Source organism: Phoca vitulina, unplaced genomic scaffold (genome assembly GCF_004348235.1).
Source record: "Phoca vitulina isolate PV1807 unplaced genomic scaffold, GSC_HSeal_1.0 scaffold61, whole genome shotgun sequence".
NCBI lineage: Eukaryota > Metazoa > Chordata > Mammalia > Carnivora > Phocidae > Phoca > Phoca vitulina.
Genome location: NW_022589764.1, coordinates 7,012,509 through 7,028,932, shown reverse-complemented (window position 1 = coordinate 7,028,932; position 16,424 = coordinate 7,012,509). Strand labels below are relative to the sequence as shown.

General features: G+C 39.8%; 1 protein-coding gene across 11 annotated transcripts in view; it reads right to left on the bottom strand.

The window, feature by feature from the left end:
• TJP1 (tight junction protein 1) overlaps window positions 1-16,371 on the bottom strand; it is a 239,816-nt gene extending 223,445 nt beyond the window's left edge. For all 11 annotated transcript variants that reach the window (XM_032391257.1, XM_032391259.1, XM_032391260.1 and 8 more), the window contains exons 1-2: window positions 16,141-16,371; window positions 5,281-5,413 (exon numbers count right to left, since the gene is read on the bottom strand). In XM_032391257.1, coding sequence (XP_032247148.1) covers window positions 5,281-5,413; window positions 16,141-16,313 — 306 coding nt within the window. In that variant the 5' untranslated portion in view covers window positions 16,314-16,371. The remainder of the gene's footprint in view (window positions 1-5,280; window positions 5,414-16,140) is intronic.
• Window positions 16,372-16,424: the final 53 nt, after the last annotated feature.

Here is a 16,424-nt window from a genome sequence, read left to right as displayed (position 1 = left end):
CCATTACCACCTCCAATACCTCTAATGGTATCACGATATCTACTTTGGCTATTCCAAAAATTTCCCCCTTATTTCTTGGTATTCAGGAATGTTTCCCATAAGAAAAGTCAACAGAGTGAGTTGGTTACCTTACCCGACTCTGTATCAAATGAGTTACATCATTTTATATCTCCTCTTACTTCTTAATACCCACTATTTTAACATTTAATGGTCTCTAAGCTTTTCCCTATTGAGCTGCCACAGCCAGCTCATGAAACAGTCAGTCAACCAACAATCAACCAACAAATACTTAATGAGCATGCAATCTGTCATGCTTAGCGTTCAGGGGAAATAAAAGACATGTTCCCTGTCTCTGAGGGAACTGAAGCCCATGATACATTCAGGAACAAAACATGCACTAAGAGTTGAGGGCACAGTGAGGAGATCTGCTGGTGGTCTTGGGGCCTACATCTACAAATGACAAAGATCTGTAAAAGTGAACAGAAAGATGCCCATGTCACTAGAGCTCAGGATGGAAAGAACAGCTGTGCACCCAGAGCAAAGGGGCCCCCAATGCTCACTGCTGTTCCTTCTAGATTCTCATACCGACGGTGAGGTGGGCAGTGGCGACTGAGTGGGAGCGAGAAAGGCGAGAAGTGGCTGGCCCCCTCCCAACAAAATGGGAGGCAGCTTAACTTGGTGTTCAGTGTCCCTTCACATGTTCACCTTCCACCATTTTCCCACCTTGGGATGCCCAGCTCCTTATTCACCAGTCAGGCACCCAATCATGCCAAGAAGAAAGCAAATGTGGTAAGTGTTCAAAGTCAAATAGATATTTAGTTTTAAAACAGAGCTCTAGAATCTCTCAGTGTCCCACAGATCTCATGGAGAAGGTCTTGAAGGGTAGAGGGAGAAGGAGAAAATTTCTATCACTGATATCTCCATAGGTTACAAATATTTTCTATGAGTGTACATGGAGATTCCTCTTTATCAGGAGAAAAAAGTAGCTTTTCAAATGTGAAAAATCGCTGATCATTAAAAAGAACCATAGAACTACCTTATACTCAGGCAGCAGTGAAATGTGACTTATTAGCCCAGAAATGTACACAAATGTAATGCTCCAAATAGTATCTTATTATCACATATTTTTCCTCTAATGACAAAAAAATTGTCTCAAGATTCTGAAATGTATCATTTTTGCCTAATGGTTCTTGGTGATGATTGAAACTGTCTCTCATCCAAGGCTAAGGGAACACAGCCATAAACTATTAATTGGTTCATTTTTTTCTTTATTGGGCATAAAACTTTTTGTAGTATTTGTCTGTTGGCAGAAAGAGAGAATTAGCAATCTAGATTTACACCCACAAAGCAGGAAATAAATTGCATAAGTCTATATTCAGGATAGCCTCCCCCCACTGAATGAATCCTACTCAACTGGCTCCATTTTTCTGTTTTAGAAAGGATGTATAATCAAGAGAAGCTGTAAAATTTCAAGCAATCTGTTGAATTTTTAAATTATCACTAAAAATGTTTTGACTATACACTCAGGATCTGAGAGGGAGGAAGAGACAAGAGTCGATACCACCTGATCACTCCAAAAAAGCAATGAGCCAAAGTGAAATGGAACAGCTAAGCATATAAACATCATTAACTGAGTCCAAAGACAAATGGTCACTTTTCCATCTTCATATCGATGATCAATATATCACTCCATTACCTCGAGGGAAAAAAAAGAACTCGTCATATGGTTTTATAGCATTTTACCTATGAAAATGTGTTGAAGAAAGGCTCAGGTTTTCCAGGCAAAATATGTGTTCACAACAGACTTGTCCAGGCCAGGCCTTGCCTGAGAAAATTTTACCACGGATCTCTGGGACACTGTCTCATGGACTAGTGAGACTGGATGGATTCCAGCCTCCTCCAGTGAACTAGGAAGTCAGTCATTTATCTGTAGGGTTTACAAAATGAACTAGAATGCCCATCCCATTTAATCCCCACAGAGAAAGCTGAAACAATCACCTCTCCCCAGGAGTGAGATGGCATCAATCTGACGCCCGGGACCAAAGCCAACCATCTCAGCTGGAACCTGAAGTTTCTCAGCCAGAAACTGGGACCTTGAATGCATAGCAAGTAGACCGCTTGCTCTGTTTGCTATGTTTTTCCAAAAGCAATAAAAATTGTATTTCTTCTTAGGCAAAGTTAAAAGTAAAATGTGAAAATAAAAATATCTATGTTATTCTGTTGGTCATGCAAATTTGATATATGCACATGACTTGAGATAATAAACTAAGTTTAAATCTTCCTACTTTAAGGTTTGCCAGTTACTTTGGCAGTCAAAGGAAGCCATACATCTAATAAAAATTTTGACAGATTTTAAAAATTGTTTATGACAGAATTTTCAGTCTTTTTTGAACAAGAGATACCTATGGTGGCTAAACTATTTCCTAAAGGGGATGAGAAGTATCTATTCCTATATAATTGACCATCATTTACCAAGTAACTGCCCTTTAGACATTGTGGCTAAGGCTTTAAAATGTGGTTTTCCACGATTACATTACAGTCAACTGTGTGAGAGAACCAGATCTAAATCCTTTTCTCCTCCTGTGAGAATCTTTTCTAATCTACTTTTCAAGAGTAACACTTCCTTGTTTTATTTATTTATTTATAAAGATTTTATTTATTTATTTGACAGAGAGAGAGAGCACAAGCAGGGGGAGTGGCAGGCAGAGGCAGAAGGAGAAGCAGACTCCCCACAGAGCAGGGAGTCCGATGCGGGGCTGGATCCCAGGACCCTGGGATTATGACCTGAGCCAAAAGCAGACGCTTAACCGACTAAGCCACCCAGGCTCCCCAACACTTACTTCTTTTAAAAAGACAGAACTTAAGAAGTGAAAGGGAAAACATCCTTTTCATCCCCACGCTAAAGATGCTACTTGCCCCTACGTATTTTGAATATTACAATACTAATTGCCATAGCTTATGGTAGACAGTGGGAGTAGCCAGACTGTTAGGCTCTCCTAAAAAATTTCCCTATTGCTTGGAAAATCAGTTTATTGCTTTCCTAAAAATGGAACATGCTCACTGTAAAAATTTCTAAGAATCTAAAAATCTTCAAAGATTGCTGTCCTACCACCCATGACTGCAAAAACCTAAGAAGGAAAAGGAACTCCAATTGGAAAAAAAGTCTAATGATTGCAGTACTGTTGACCCTTGAACAACATAGGTTTGAACTGATGGGTCTACTTATATGTAGATTTTTTACAATATGGTACTATAAACGTGTTTTCTCTCCCTTATGATTTTCTTAATAACATTTTTTCTCTAGCTTATTTTAAGAATAAAGTATATAATACATATAACATATAGAATATGTGTTAATGGATTATTGGTAAGGCTTCTGGTCAACAGTAGGCTATTAGTAAAGTTTAGGGGGGAGTCAGGTTATACGTGGATTTTCAACTGCGTGGAGGGTGGACGCCTCTAACCCCTGCAATCTTCAAGGGTGAACTGTAATTACATTTCATTAATATATTCTCATTACTGAAAGAGAATGGACCTTCCATCAACCTCAACTTTACCTCTCTTGCTTAACCTCAGTGTCAAATGCCTTCCCTCCAGGGATGCTAAAACATTTCACTTTTGAGATAAAGTCAAATAGGAAAGATCATCCAAAAGAAAGAAATTAGTTCTGCAGATGTTAACTGCACCTGGGTAGTGTTATTTTTTCCTTGCTTGAACTGTGTACTCACCTGAGCTAGATCAACTCTTGCATGGCCCAAGGAAGGGAATGAATTATCAATAATTTTAAAACATATTTGTCATGATAAAAAGGTAGCTCTATTTGCCAACTTTTCCTCACAGCTAAATAATCTATTTCTATTTCTGGGAAACTGAAAGCAATAGTACATGAAGTAAAGCTTTCTCTTCTGTCATATTCTACAGATATTTTAACCTCTTTCCCAACCACAGAGACCATGATTAAATAAGCAAACCATATTTTATGAGATGCCAAATTTATTAGTTATCGGACTACCTTCTGTAATGACAATGTTTAATACCATAAAAAGAACCTGATAAAATTCCAATTTCCATTTTTATATTCCAAAAAGTAATTCAAATATGCTTCTCAATTCAGTGTTTTACTTTTGCAAAGCAATCCTCTTTATTTTAAACCATACTTATGTTTTCTTTAGTCATTTTAATCGTTAGGTTTACTTAACAAAAATTTACTGTCTTTTCTCAGTTATTGCTTTTAAGCAATAAGACATTTATGTCTTCTAATAGGTCACATTTCACCTTCTGCTGTCTTGTGTCATAAAATGGTCAAGGACACTTTTAAGCAAAATTGAGTATATTTATTTTAATAAGAATAATTAAAAAATAAAAAAACAGAGTATCCACATTTACTGAACTTGTTTTTGTCAATTATAGATAAAAGGTGCAGAAGTCATATCCTCAAAAAAGAAAGGCTCTGTTACCACTGTTTGAAACAGGTGTGGTCAATGGTACTTTTATAATTCAGAAATTTTCAGAGCTCGAAGGGGAGAAGTGAACACATCTGGTCTACTAAACATCCTAAATATCCATTAATTTGCCATTGAATCCTACAATACATAAATTTGAATAAAATCTTCTTAGCACAAAGAAAATTCTACTACGTCCTTTATAGCACTGCAGTATCTCTCATGAACTAGGACAATATAATTATTAGCAAAGGACAGTAGGGACTGAAAGTGCCAGTCTTCCTGTTCCTCTAAAAACATGCATGAATGTATCACATATCCACATGAAAACCTCTCACTTGGCCTGGAAAAAAATAAAAAGGATATGACCACCATGTTAATCACTTAGAATAGAAAGAAAGCACCAACATTAGCTGAATTAGGATCTGGTGTAAGAATATCTAAGTAACTCTATTTTCTGGCGCTGCCAGGAAGGTGGGTGTTTGGGGTTAATCAAACACTTAGATCTCTACTTACATTAATGTCCAGATTTGTAATTTTGTAAGAAATTTATGTTAATACTCCACTGAACTTATTTCAATTTTTGTTGCAAAGTTCAGGAAGCATTTCTTTATCTTGGTCTTTGAATCTGAATCATGTATTATAAATGTTTCATGTGGATACCAATTAACAAAGCATTCTGGTTGGTAACCTGCTGGATAAACCAGTTTTTATTGCAAAAAGATGCTCACGACAAAATAAGACTGTTGTGTTTTTATGAAAATCAAAATAATGAAATCAAAATTTTCATGTTCTTTGAAAAATTAAAAAAAAAAAAACTACTGCACAGTCCACTTACAGTGAGTTCACAGAAATCGATGCTATCCAGGCTTTTGCTTCTGTGCAGTCTCCCTTTTATCCGTCTTAAAGAAGGTTTTCCTTGGCTGACGCTAGAAGTAGCACCATTCGGATTTTCAGAGGATGGCGTTACCCTGCAAGAGGTGGAAAAAAACTTAAAAGACAGGTTTGTAGGTAGATACAGTTTCTCAAGCATGAGATAAGTATTTACTTGAGGATAGCTCTGGAAATCTTGTGCTCCTTTTTCAACCAAGAAGCTAAGAACCACAGGGGAGCTTCCTCTGATCAGATACCCTTTCTAAGTATTTCTTAGCGGCTTGTTGGTTTAGAAATTTTTCTTGACAGGGTTCAAACATTTCTACATTAAGATTCACTAAAAGTCAACTCTGTGGCCATCAAAGAAACAATTAAGGGCAGACTGAAGTTTCCTAGGTAACTGGGAAGCATCTGCTCCCCTCTGGGTAGTTCTTTATCAAGCGCTCAGCCCAGTGCCTGGTACAGTCAGTGCAAGTCAGCGATCACTGTGTCCAACCACAAATACCGCTCGGTATGCTTTTTTAAGCATGAAAATAACTTTTAAAGATTTAAACATGACAGTCAATGATTAATTCAGCATGATTACAGAACCAAGAAAATACAGGTAGGAAGAAATGGTAAATAATCTAAGCCATCCACATATATGCACACTGGGGTACACGCTCATACACATAAACACACAATCAAGACTGCGATGTGTTCAATCATTTCTGTGCCACCGCTGCTGGCAGCCTTAGAATGTGCCCTGGGAACCTGGGAGGAAACTGCTTAGTGGATTATCATCTTAGAGAGGACAAAGACTTAAGTAGTAAGACTGATTTGTTAAGTGTGGCTTAGGAAAATCAGTTTCCTTATTTTATGATCAAATTTCCTGCTTGGATATGTTCCATGTTTGTATACCTTTCAAGTTTCCTGACCTACTTAATATTTTATATTTAAAATGTTGTTGTCTGAAAGGCATAGCTCTCTCATGGGGCGCCTGGGTGGCTCAGTCAGTTAGGCATCTGACTATTTTGGCTCAGGTCATGATCTCAGGGTCATGAGACTGAGCCCTGCAACGGGCTCAGGGCTGAGCAGGGAGCCTGCTGAAGATTCTTTCTCTCCCTCTGCCCCTCCCCGTCCCTGTGTGCTTGCTCTCGCTCTAAAAAAAAAAAAAAAAAAAAAAAAAAATAGGTCTCTCATTGCTTGAAAAGGACACACCGGATGGACTATTAGCAAAGTAAACTGGACTTATATATAATAATAAGATGGGAGTGAATATCATAAAATAGACTAGTTTAGGTATTGCTGCTGTTTAAAATGAAAGTACCATGTCCCTATAGTCAGAAGATTTAAAGAGTGTGAAAAGATGCAAAAATGAAAAGTAAAGCCTCCCTCTCCCACCTCATCACAGATCCCCATCCCTTTTCCCAAAGATAATCACCACTAACAGTTTTTTGTATAACCTCCCAAACAAATGCTCATGCTTATCTATGTATGTGTCAATCTCCTTTTGAAACTTTTTAGCAAACTGACCGAATTGTTCACATTGCCCTGCATCTCATTTTTTCACTTAATATCTTGAAGCTCTTCCCATAATAACCCAGATCCATTTCATTCTATTTTTTTAAAGATTTTAAGTAATCTCTGTACCAAATGTGGGGCTTGAACTTACAACCCTGAGATCAAGAGTTATAGGCTTTACCTACTAAACCAGCCAGGCGCCCCCTCCTCTTTTTAAAAGATTTTATTTTTCAGTAATCTCTACATCCAATGTGGGGCTTGAACTTACATGTTTCATTCTTTTTAATGGCTAAACAGTATTCCATTGTATAGATACACCACAATTTACTCAACCACTCCCCTACCCATGGGCATTTAGTTTTCAAATATTTGCTATCAAACTATAAAGCAAGGAACATATTTGACATCTCTGGGTACAAACACAGTATTTACTTAAGAAAGAGCACTAGAAGTAAAATGCAGGGTCAGGGGTTTTGGGGTGTTGCTAAGTACTACCTTTCAAAAAGGCTTTCCCAATTTACACTTCCATCAACAGTACAAAAGAATGTTCATGTGGGGGTGGGCATGTCCTTAAGTGGAAAGGTGACTTTATCATTTTATTTTCTTTTCTAACTCAACTTCTCTGTGTCCTTCATTATATTTGTCTTGCTGAAGGGCTGATTTCTCTTAAAAGAGACGATTACAGAGTTTCTTTCCCACCATGAACATGGATTTGACAATATATATACTAGTTTTTCCTTTACATATTTCAAATCTGTTTTATTAGATGCCTTAATGTTTATAACTCATATCTTTTCTTTTATTCTTTTTTTATTATTATGTTCAGTTAGTCAACATATAGTACATCATTATTTTTTGATGTAGTGTTCAATGATTCATTAGTTACATACAACACCCAGTGCTCATATCTTTTTAGGGATTTAACCTTTTATCACATTAAAAGTCTCTGTTCCAATTAAAGACTTTACCTTAAATGCGATTTTGTCTAATAATTTCCCCATCTACATTTTCATATTACCCTTTCCTTGGCTTATGTTTTTCTGTGCTTGTATTTTCAACCTTTCCAAGTCCCTGTCTCCACCCTTCCCCCACCCTTCTTTTAGCTGTACCTTTAACTCTTATTAATTCTTTACCAGCATGTGACTGGATGCTTTTCTTTTATATCCAATCTGAGAATCCGTATCTTTTGGGAGAAACTTAATCCATTCAAATTTGTTGTGTTTACTGATATGTTTAGATTTATTCCTGCCATGTTGTTTTAGAGTTTGTGTTTTTCAAATTTAAATGCTTTCTTCTTTTTCTTTTCCCACCTTTTTAGTATGACTGAGTTTTCTTTCTCTCTACCCACCCCTGGACTTTCTCCCCTCCAATTAGTAGTTCAAAGTTATACATCTTATTAGGGCAACTCTAACTCTAGCTAACCATACACACACACGTATTTATATATTTACATGTACATTTATATATTTACATTTATATATTTACATGTACATGTACATATGCATATACATATGTACCCCTACATTCCCACAATACATATATACACACATATATATTTAAACTGAAATACTTCTATCAACATCTAGGGTTCAGTGGTATTCTAATCTCCTGTTACACAAGAAAGACATTTAACACGCCTTCATTTCTCTTCTTTTCCAGCACCAGTGCAACCCTACCAAAAGCTCCACCCTCTCTTGAAAATAGTTTCAAGGTCTCCTAACTTCTCTTTCATAGTTTTGATCCCTTTGTTCTTTTGTAATTCTTTGGCTTACTTCTCCAGATCGCTCACTTGCTTTTCAGTTTTGTCAATTCAGCCATTCTCTTTCACCTTAATGAGCAAAGGTTCAATTTCTAAAGTGTCTAGTATGGTGTTCTCTTGCGTATTTCTGAAAATAACCATCTTAATCCAGGGTTTTTCTATTTTCTCAGGGATTAGTTCTTTTGTTTGTTGAGCATGGTAATTCTTTTAATACTGGCTTTCTCCAACTGTTTGGTGATTTTTAATGTCTACTTATACTTGTATTAGAGAACATCTGTTTCTGCACTGTCGGATTTACTGTGGCCTGCCTTTGGCAACTCTGGCAGGGAGATGGGACATGCTGCTACGAAGTAACTTCTCTTCTGGGTCAGAGGACTCAGTAGCTATCTCAGGTACAGCCCTGTCTCTCTGGCCCAAGAGCCCACATTCACTGCTTTGGTAAGCGAGCAAGCAACACTGTTGTCCACAACTTGTCACAAACTAGCGAGGCAAGGCGCCAACCAACCCAGGGCATCGAATCTGAATAATTCCCCAAGTGTCTCTGCTGCTTCTGTCCCTGGAAGGCCGCTGCAAGCTATCAACCTCTCTTTGTGCAGAAACGTTCTCCTGGACATTTCCTGGAAAATGGTTCCTGCAAGTCTCTTCTCTGAGTAGATCTATCTCTATCTAGTAAATACATTTCAGAGATTCTGCAAAAATGCTGATCCACTGATGGCATTCAGTATTGTTTCCTCAGACTCTAAGTATTTTTGTTATTTCATTGAATTGCCAATGAGTGCACCTTTCAAGTCACCTCCCAGAGTAAAATTCTGATGTCACTTTCATTATTCTTAATACAAAAAAATTGTATATTGTACAGTTTTGCTCTCTTCTCTGCAGAGTAAAAGCTTCCATGAAAATAATGAGGAATTTCATTTAAGAAGAGTGGGCATATGGGGAGAAAAAAAAAAAACAGAGCTGTAAAATAATATCCAAGTCTTAAATTACACTTCCTTTCTCTCACTTTACTTTGATCACATTGATTATGTGGCATAATCATAAGAAATATAAACTTTTTGACAAAGACATTTTTCACAAGTTTTTCTCTCATTTGACTTAGAAAGGTATCACTATTTACCTTTTTTCCAAACCTAAAACCTAAGAATTTATATCTACCAAATTTATAAATGACTGACAGCCAAGAAATTTATCAGACTTAACTCAATGTAATACCAAGTCCAGTGACTAAAACAGAAAAAAACATCTTAAATATAACCAGAAGAATGGATCCTCCCCTTCTTCACCAGGTTCATAATAAAAACATTTAGTAAAGAGTAGAGCTGAATTGATATCTAGCAGGTGACTATCCAGTCTGTATCCACCCCACCCACAGACTCCGCAGGAGGAAGGTGCCTGTCTAGGCATAGAACCAGGCTCCTACAGAGTAATTTCAGTAACTTTAAAGTTTTGACCAGGTCTTTGGAAAGCTAAGAGGTCAACTGTTAAAAAGCATATGGTTCAGTAATGACCTCCTTTTCTTTGGTAGGGGAAAAAAGAAAAGGAATAAACATGATTCCACATAATAACATTCAATGTTAACTCACACATAAGTAGAAGGGGTACTGAGATATAGGTGAATTTAAGATGTCGCTTCTCTTTTGTTTTACTACCTTTTTTTTTAAGATTTTATTTATTTGACAGAGACACAGCAAGAGAGGGAACACAAGCAGGGGGAGTGGGAGAGGGAGAGGCAGGCTTCCCGCGGAGCAGGGAGCCTGATGCAGGGCTCGATCCCAGGACCCTGGGATCATGATCTCAGCCGAAGGCAGATGCTTAACGACTGAGCCACCCAGGCGCCCCAATTTTTACTACTGTTTTTGAGAATCAGTATTTCTCTTGGGGCAGGAATATGTGTATTCAAATACTTTTCCGCTGGACACCCGTAAGAATACAGAGAAATATTTACAACTCAGGTATGACGGGCTATACTGGGATACAAAAAGCCCACTAAAGACAGTTCTTCCTAACATGGAGTATAAGGAGTATTTCTGTTGTTGTTGTTGTTGTTTTTTGAGACAGAGAGCGAGCAAGCTGAGGGAGGGGCAGAGGGAGTGGGAGAGAGAGAATCCTAAGCAGGCTCCACGCCCAGTGTGGAGCCTGATGTGGGGCTCGATCTCATGACCCTGAGATCATGACCTGAGCCAAAATCAAGACTCAAACCTTAACTGACTGAGCCACCCAGGCACCCAAGGAGTATTTTTAATCCCAAGGTCCCACTTTCCCTCAACCTGATGGTGTGGTCTGCACTGAATAACTCAGCAGACTCTGGATTTATTTCCTAAATATTTAGGATTATGGCCCTTGACAACATGAAAAATAAAGTTAGTAACTGAGATACAAGCATTTTGGATATTTTCTCTTGAACTCTGGGCAAATCAATATTTAGTTTACAATGAAGTTTTTCTTTTCCTAATTCTTAATTCCATTCTATCATCCCTAGGGGATGATTGGGGAGAACATTTCTCCTCTCCACTCCCTTCATAACTTCCCTAATGGGACCATGTTTTTACTTGTGGGCATGGCTGGCATGCTTAAAAGGCAGAAACCCAGTGTCCACCCTCTCATTTTGTTTCTAACTCAAGAGTTTTGGCTCACAATCATTTTTGACCATGGTTCACTTAGAACAAACAATTCCTAAACTTATCTACCTCACCCATCTCTAATTTCTAGTGGAAAAGATCTCAATAATAATAAAGAATTGGGCAAAAATAATCAAGATGGTAAAAACAAAGCAGTTATACAAGAACAAATTACCAACAAAAGTACCACCTAACAATCTTTCTACAAGATATTAATTTTAAAATATCAGGAATTGATAGCCACAACCAACTCAAGATTAATACTAATGGGTGATAGCAAAGCATCTTTCCCCCAAACAAGGGGAATTACAAACAAGGGTGTAAGAACAGAGGCCTTGAGATACTGCTAAGTACAGCAGGGCAGATGACTTTAGAAGGATACTGAATCCTTGTGAAGGGTGCTTCACTAAAAGCTAGTAAAATGCTAATTTTTGTCTATAAGTAACAGACTTAAGAAACCTCAAGAGTTCACTTAAAAGGTTTATATAAATGGCCGACCTTTAGTTGTACTTACAAGTAATAATGTGTATAATTGCCTATAATTTGCTCATTAAAGGAACTAAGAAAGGGATAGATGTTAACTAGATTTACCGATCATTTTGCTATATAAATACTGAATCATTATGTTGTACCCCTGAAAGTAATTATGTCGTATATCAATTATACCTCAATCAATAAAAAAAAAAAAAAAAGAAACCAAGAAAGGACTTGGATATTAGAGCCATACCCATCCCATCAGGGGAACCTCTGGGACCCATGAGGGGGCTACGTGCCACCCTTGGAGAAACAACATTCTATAAGGCACTTTCCAGTCGTTTTGTACCTGTTTTCAGTTATTCTTCCTTTCTAGACTGTCATGTCCCTGCTCAAATGTGTTTTTAACCCCAACAACTGTTATAAAACTTGATGTGTGACTCTGGGCAAGTCAATGACCTCATGTGTAAAACTGGGAAAGTACAGCACCTACCTCATAGGGGTGCTGCAGGTTACATGAGGGTTGCTTGGAAAGCCCTTATACTGGGTCCAGCAGGTAATAATTAGCTCAATGAATGACAGCTCTTCTTATTTCCAGAATCTGATTACTGGACAACTACTTGAATGAGTGAATTGATACCACGTGTCCTTCAATAATTACTCAAATAACTGGGATAAATATATTTAGAGGCATGAAGAAAATGAAATGACACTCTTTCCCCCCTAAGATCAGTGTAAACATTCCTAACAGCACTCAATGCAAAAATCAAGACTGACAACGTAAAATTATGATGAAACAGTTAGTTGGGCTTCACACCCACTGAAGAGCAGAGAGTTGGCCCCAGTACCTGTACTGGATTGAATGGTGCCCTTCCTCTCCACTCTTCCTAACCCCAGGAACCTGTGAATGTGAACCCACTTAGAAAAAGGGTCTTTGCAGATATACTGAAGGGTCTTGAGATGAGCTTATCCTGGATTATCCAGGTGGACCCTAAATCCAATGACAAATGTCCTTGTAAGAGAAGAGGCCAAGAGGACACAGACACACAAAGAAGACCATGTGAAGATGCAGAGAGAGGGGGGAGTGATTCAGCCACAAGGAATGCCTGCAGCCACCAGGAGCTGGAAGAGGTAAGGAAGTATTCTCTCCAAGAGACTTCAAGTGAGCGTGGCTCTGCAGACACCTTGATTTCAGTCTCCTGACCTCCAGAACTAGAGAGAATAAATTTCTGTTGTTTTAAGCTACCGAGTCAGTGGTAATCTGTTACAGCAGCTCTGGAGATACAGTGGCCTTCTGCTTCTTTTCATAACCAGCAATTATAGAAGACTCCCACAGGATGCAAGCTGCACAAACTGACACCTACTGCAGGGAAAGGTAACAGGCCTGAGTTCCAGGTTCCTAAACACTAACGATTCAGAACCAAATACTGCAAACAGTCCTACTTCCTAAATTTCTTGGAGAAGGAGACAGAGGGAAGAACTGCAGGCTCCACTGATGCAGGTCTGGCTGTTTGTCTGCTTTAGTTTTCACCTAAACCAGTGTGTGTACATAATATTCCTTAAAGGATTTGCAGAGCCAATCAGAAAGAAAGATACTGCACAAAAGAAAGCTAATGAGCACAAATGGTCAAACTAGAAAGAAGTGTGGGACCAAAACACTGGATCATTCACCCCTACCCTTTACTTCCATTGGCATAAGCTTTGCAGGCATACAGTCTTTCCATACAGACTGCAATAATTTAAAGAGAGAAACCCAGACAGCATACACATTTTCATAAGCACCTTCATATAAATCTTCATATATGCCACAACCAGTTATCATAGTATGCCCTCACATCCTGTAAATGGGCATAAGCTAGGGCATTTCAAGGTCTGACCACCCTTGCTGATGTCTGCTATTGGTTCCCACCTACCACTCTGGAGTCAGAACTCATATCTACATATCTTCTTGCCATGTAACAGTGCCTTCTGTCTCAATCCTCCATGTGCCGTTGGCTCTGATTCTGGCAAAATGAAATGTTATCTAGAAAATAAATTCCAGAGGATATAAGAGATAGATGAGTCAGGCAGCATAATATTCTTCAACTTAAAAAAAAAAGGACTATATATATCTATGTTTAATATACCATTCACTCTAGAGTTTCTGTAGCATATGCTCTTCATTTGCCACTATAGAAACTAGATTAACATTTGCAAATTCCCCTAACATTGAGCAGAAATTCTGAAATGCTCATTTAAGATTGTGGAAAAGTTAAACAAAATCCCCCTGCCTTTTCCAGGCTGTCTCTTAGTAAGATGGTTTTTAACCGTCGCCTCAGTTCACTGCCTGCTTGAAACATGAATCTCTAGAGTACAAAAGTTACCTGGATTTTATTTCTTTGTGTCCTCTCTTTACAAACTGTATTGGGGAATGTATTTTCAGAAGCAGCACCCCACTGAAAAAGAATAAACCTAGTATCCTGACTTGGTGGCCAAGCTATGATAATATTCATGCCTAACAGCTCCTTAAACATTACTCCCACATCTTAGTTTTTAAATTTAACATCAAGAAAATCTCCTTCCCAGTTATGCATTATTAAGAATTAATGTATTCAACACATATCTTTTCAGAAACTATTTTGTACCAGATACCAGTTACAGGGGACTTAGTAATGAGCTAAACAGATGAAAAGGCCTGCCCCCATGCAACTTACATTCTAGTTGGCGGGGGGAGGGGTAACATGTAGGACAAGTAAAATATGTAGTGCTTTAGATATTGGTAAGTGCTCAGAAGAAAAGCAGAGTGAGGGGAAAGACTGTTGGAGCTGACCTCTTTTTTCTTCCTGTACACCATCAACCTGAAAAGCCATCTTCAAATGTTACTACTTCTTGCTTCATAATAGTGGCCTAGTCTTCATATATTTGCTAAAATCTTCTTCCATGGACATTGCTTAATTACTGCCAACTATTACCAGTCCAGTCTTTGATGTGTTGTCACTTGCTGCTCTTCAAATCAAAATACCTTTTGCAGAATAAATCTTTTTTTAAAGATTTATTAAATTCCATTGAGAGAAAGTGGGGGAGGGGCAGAGAGGAAGAGAGAAACTCCAAGAGGACTCCACACTGAGTGGGGAAGCAGACATGAGGCTCAATCCCACGACCCCCAGGTCAGGACCCCAGCTGAAACAAAGAGTTGGAGGCTTACCCAGCTGCACCACCAAGGCACCCCAAAATCTCTTTTTTAAAACAAATTGGTGGGGGGAGGGCAGTGAGGAAGACACTAATATTCACTAAGCACCCATTATTCAGTCAGACATAGCGGTAGGCACTTTGTATTCATTATCTCAGTTGATCTGGGCTATGACCCCATGAGCTAGATAATATCATTCTCACCCTACAGACCAAGAAACAGATACTCCAGTAACTTGCTTAAGGTCACACGGTAAGTGGCACAACTGAAATTTGAACTTCGCTGCTCATATTTTTTGGTCTTAAGCTCCAAAATTCCCCATTATTGGCATTCTTTTTTCAAAAAACTCTTTTTCTTGGTTGTTCCATCTTTTTATTCCTTGGATCACTCATTTTGTCTTAGATAACAGAAACTACTCTTCTCAAATGCCTAAAAGCAGCCTCACTTCCTTTTCTCTATAACCTTGAGATTAAATTCAATTAAAATTAAAGTGCGTAAATCTCTAAGAACCTCACCGACCACAAATTTTAAAATTAAAATAGCCACTGAACACCAAAGAATTCTGGCATATTTTTCCTATAGTCACCATCCCTTTACTGGACTATTTCTTTCGCGACAGAACCTTACACTTAAGTCTCAAGGCGATGGACCGCCTAGGCAGCCCATGGGGATTCCATATGCCACGTTTAAACGCTAATAAAATGCAATACAACCCGATAGATAATCAACTGTGTAAACCAGATCTGGAAAACTTCCAGACATTTTTCTTTTAAGGGCGATCTTTTCCCGTTACCCCAATAACAGTTTCCAGGTCAGGGCAACTGGAACGCGTGCAGATAAAATGCAGTCCCTGATAATGCCATTAAAATCTCGCAACTTATTCCCCTCACCGTGGGAGCGGCTCGCCCTTCACTGTGTACCCACAGCAGATGGGTTTTGAGAAAGAGCAGAAAACGCAGAGCTAATAAATTGTTTCTCTGCCCCCAAGGAAGCCTGGCTGGAAATTCTGAGCCAGAACTCGTGGGGATGGGGCTGGAAGGACAGTCCCGGGCGGGAGACCGGTGTCCCGGTGCCCGTGAGCCGCCGGGTCCCCACCCCTCCCTCCCGGCAGCGCGCCGCTCTACGTGTCGCGGGGCACAGGCGAGGGTCGCGGCCGAACATGCCGGCGTGGGCGCGGGGCGCGGCGGCGCTCGGCCCTACGGGCTCCGAAATGGCTGCTGCGCCCCCGGCTCTGCGCGCCCGTCGGGCCCGGCCGCCCGCCCGGGCCCCGACCCGCGCCCGCCGCGCCCGCCGCGCCCTCACCACAGCTTCCTCTTGAGCGGCAGCAGGCTGCCGCGGTTGGAGGGGGTGACGCCGATGGCCATCTGCAGCACCGTCAGGTATTTCTGGTACTTCATCTTGTCCCCGCTCCGCTCGCGGGCAGGGCCCCGCCGCCGCCGCCGGCGCCGCAGACACAGCCCCTCCAAGCGCCGCATAGATCAGCTCTGGGCCATCCGTCGCCGCCACAGCTCCCGCCGCTCCCGCCGCGGCGGCCGTGCGCGCCCGGCTCCCGCCGTCCCCGCCGCCGCCCCCGCCGCCCCCGCCGC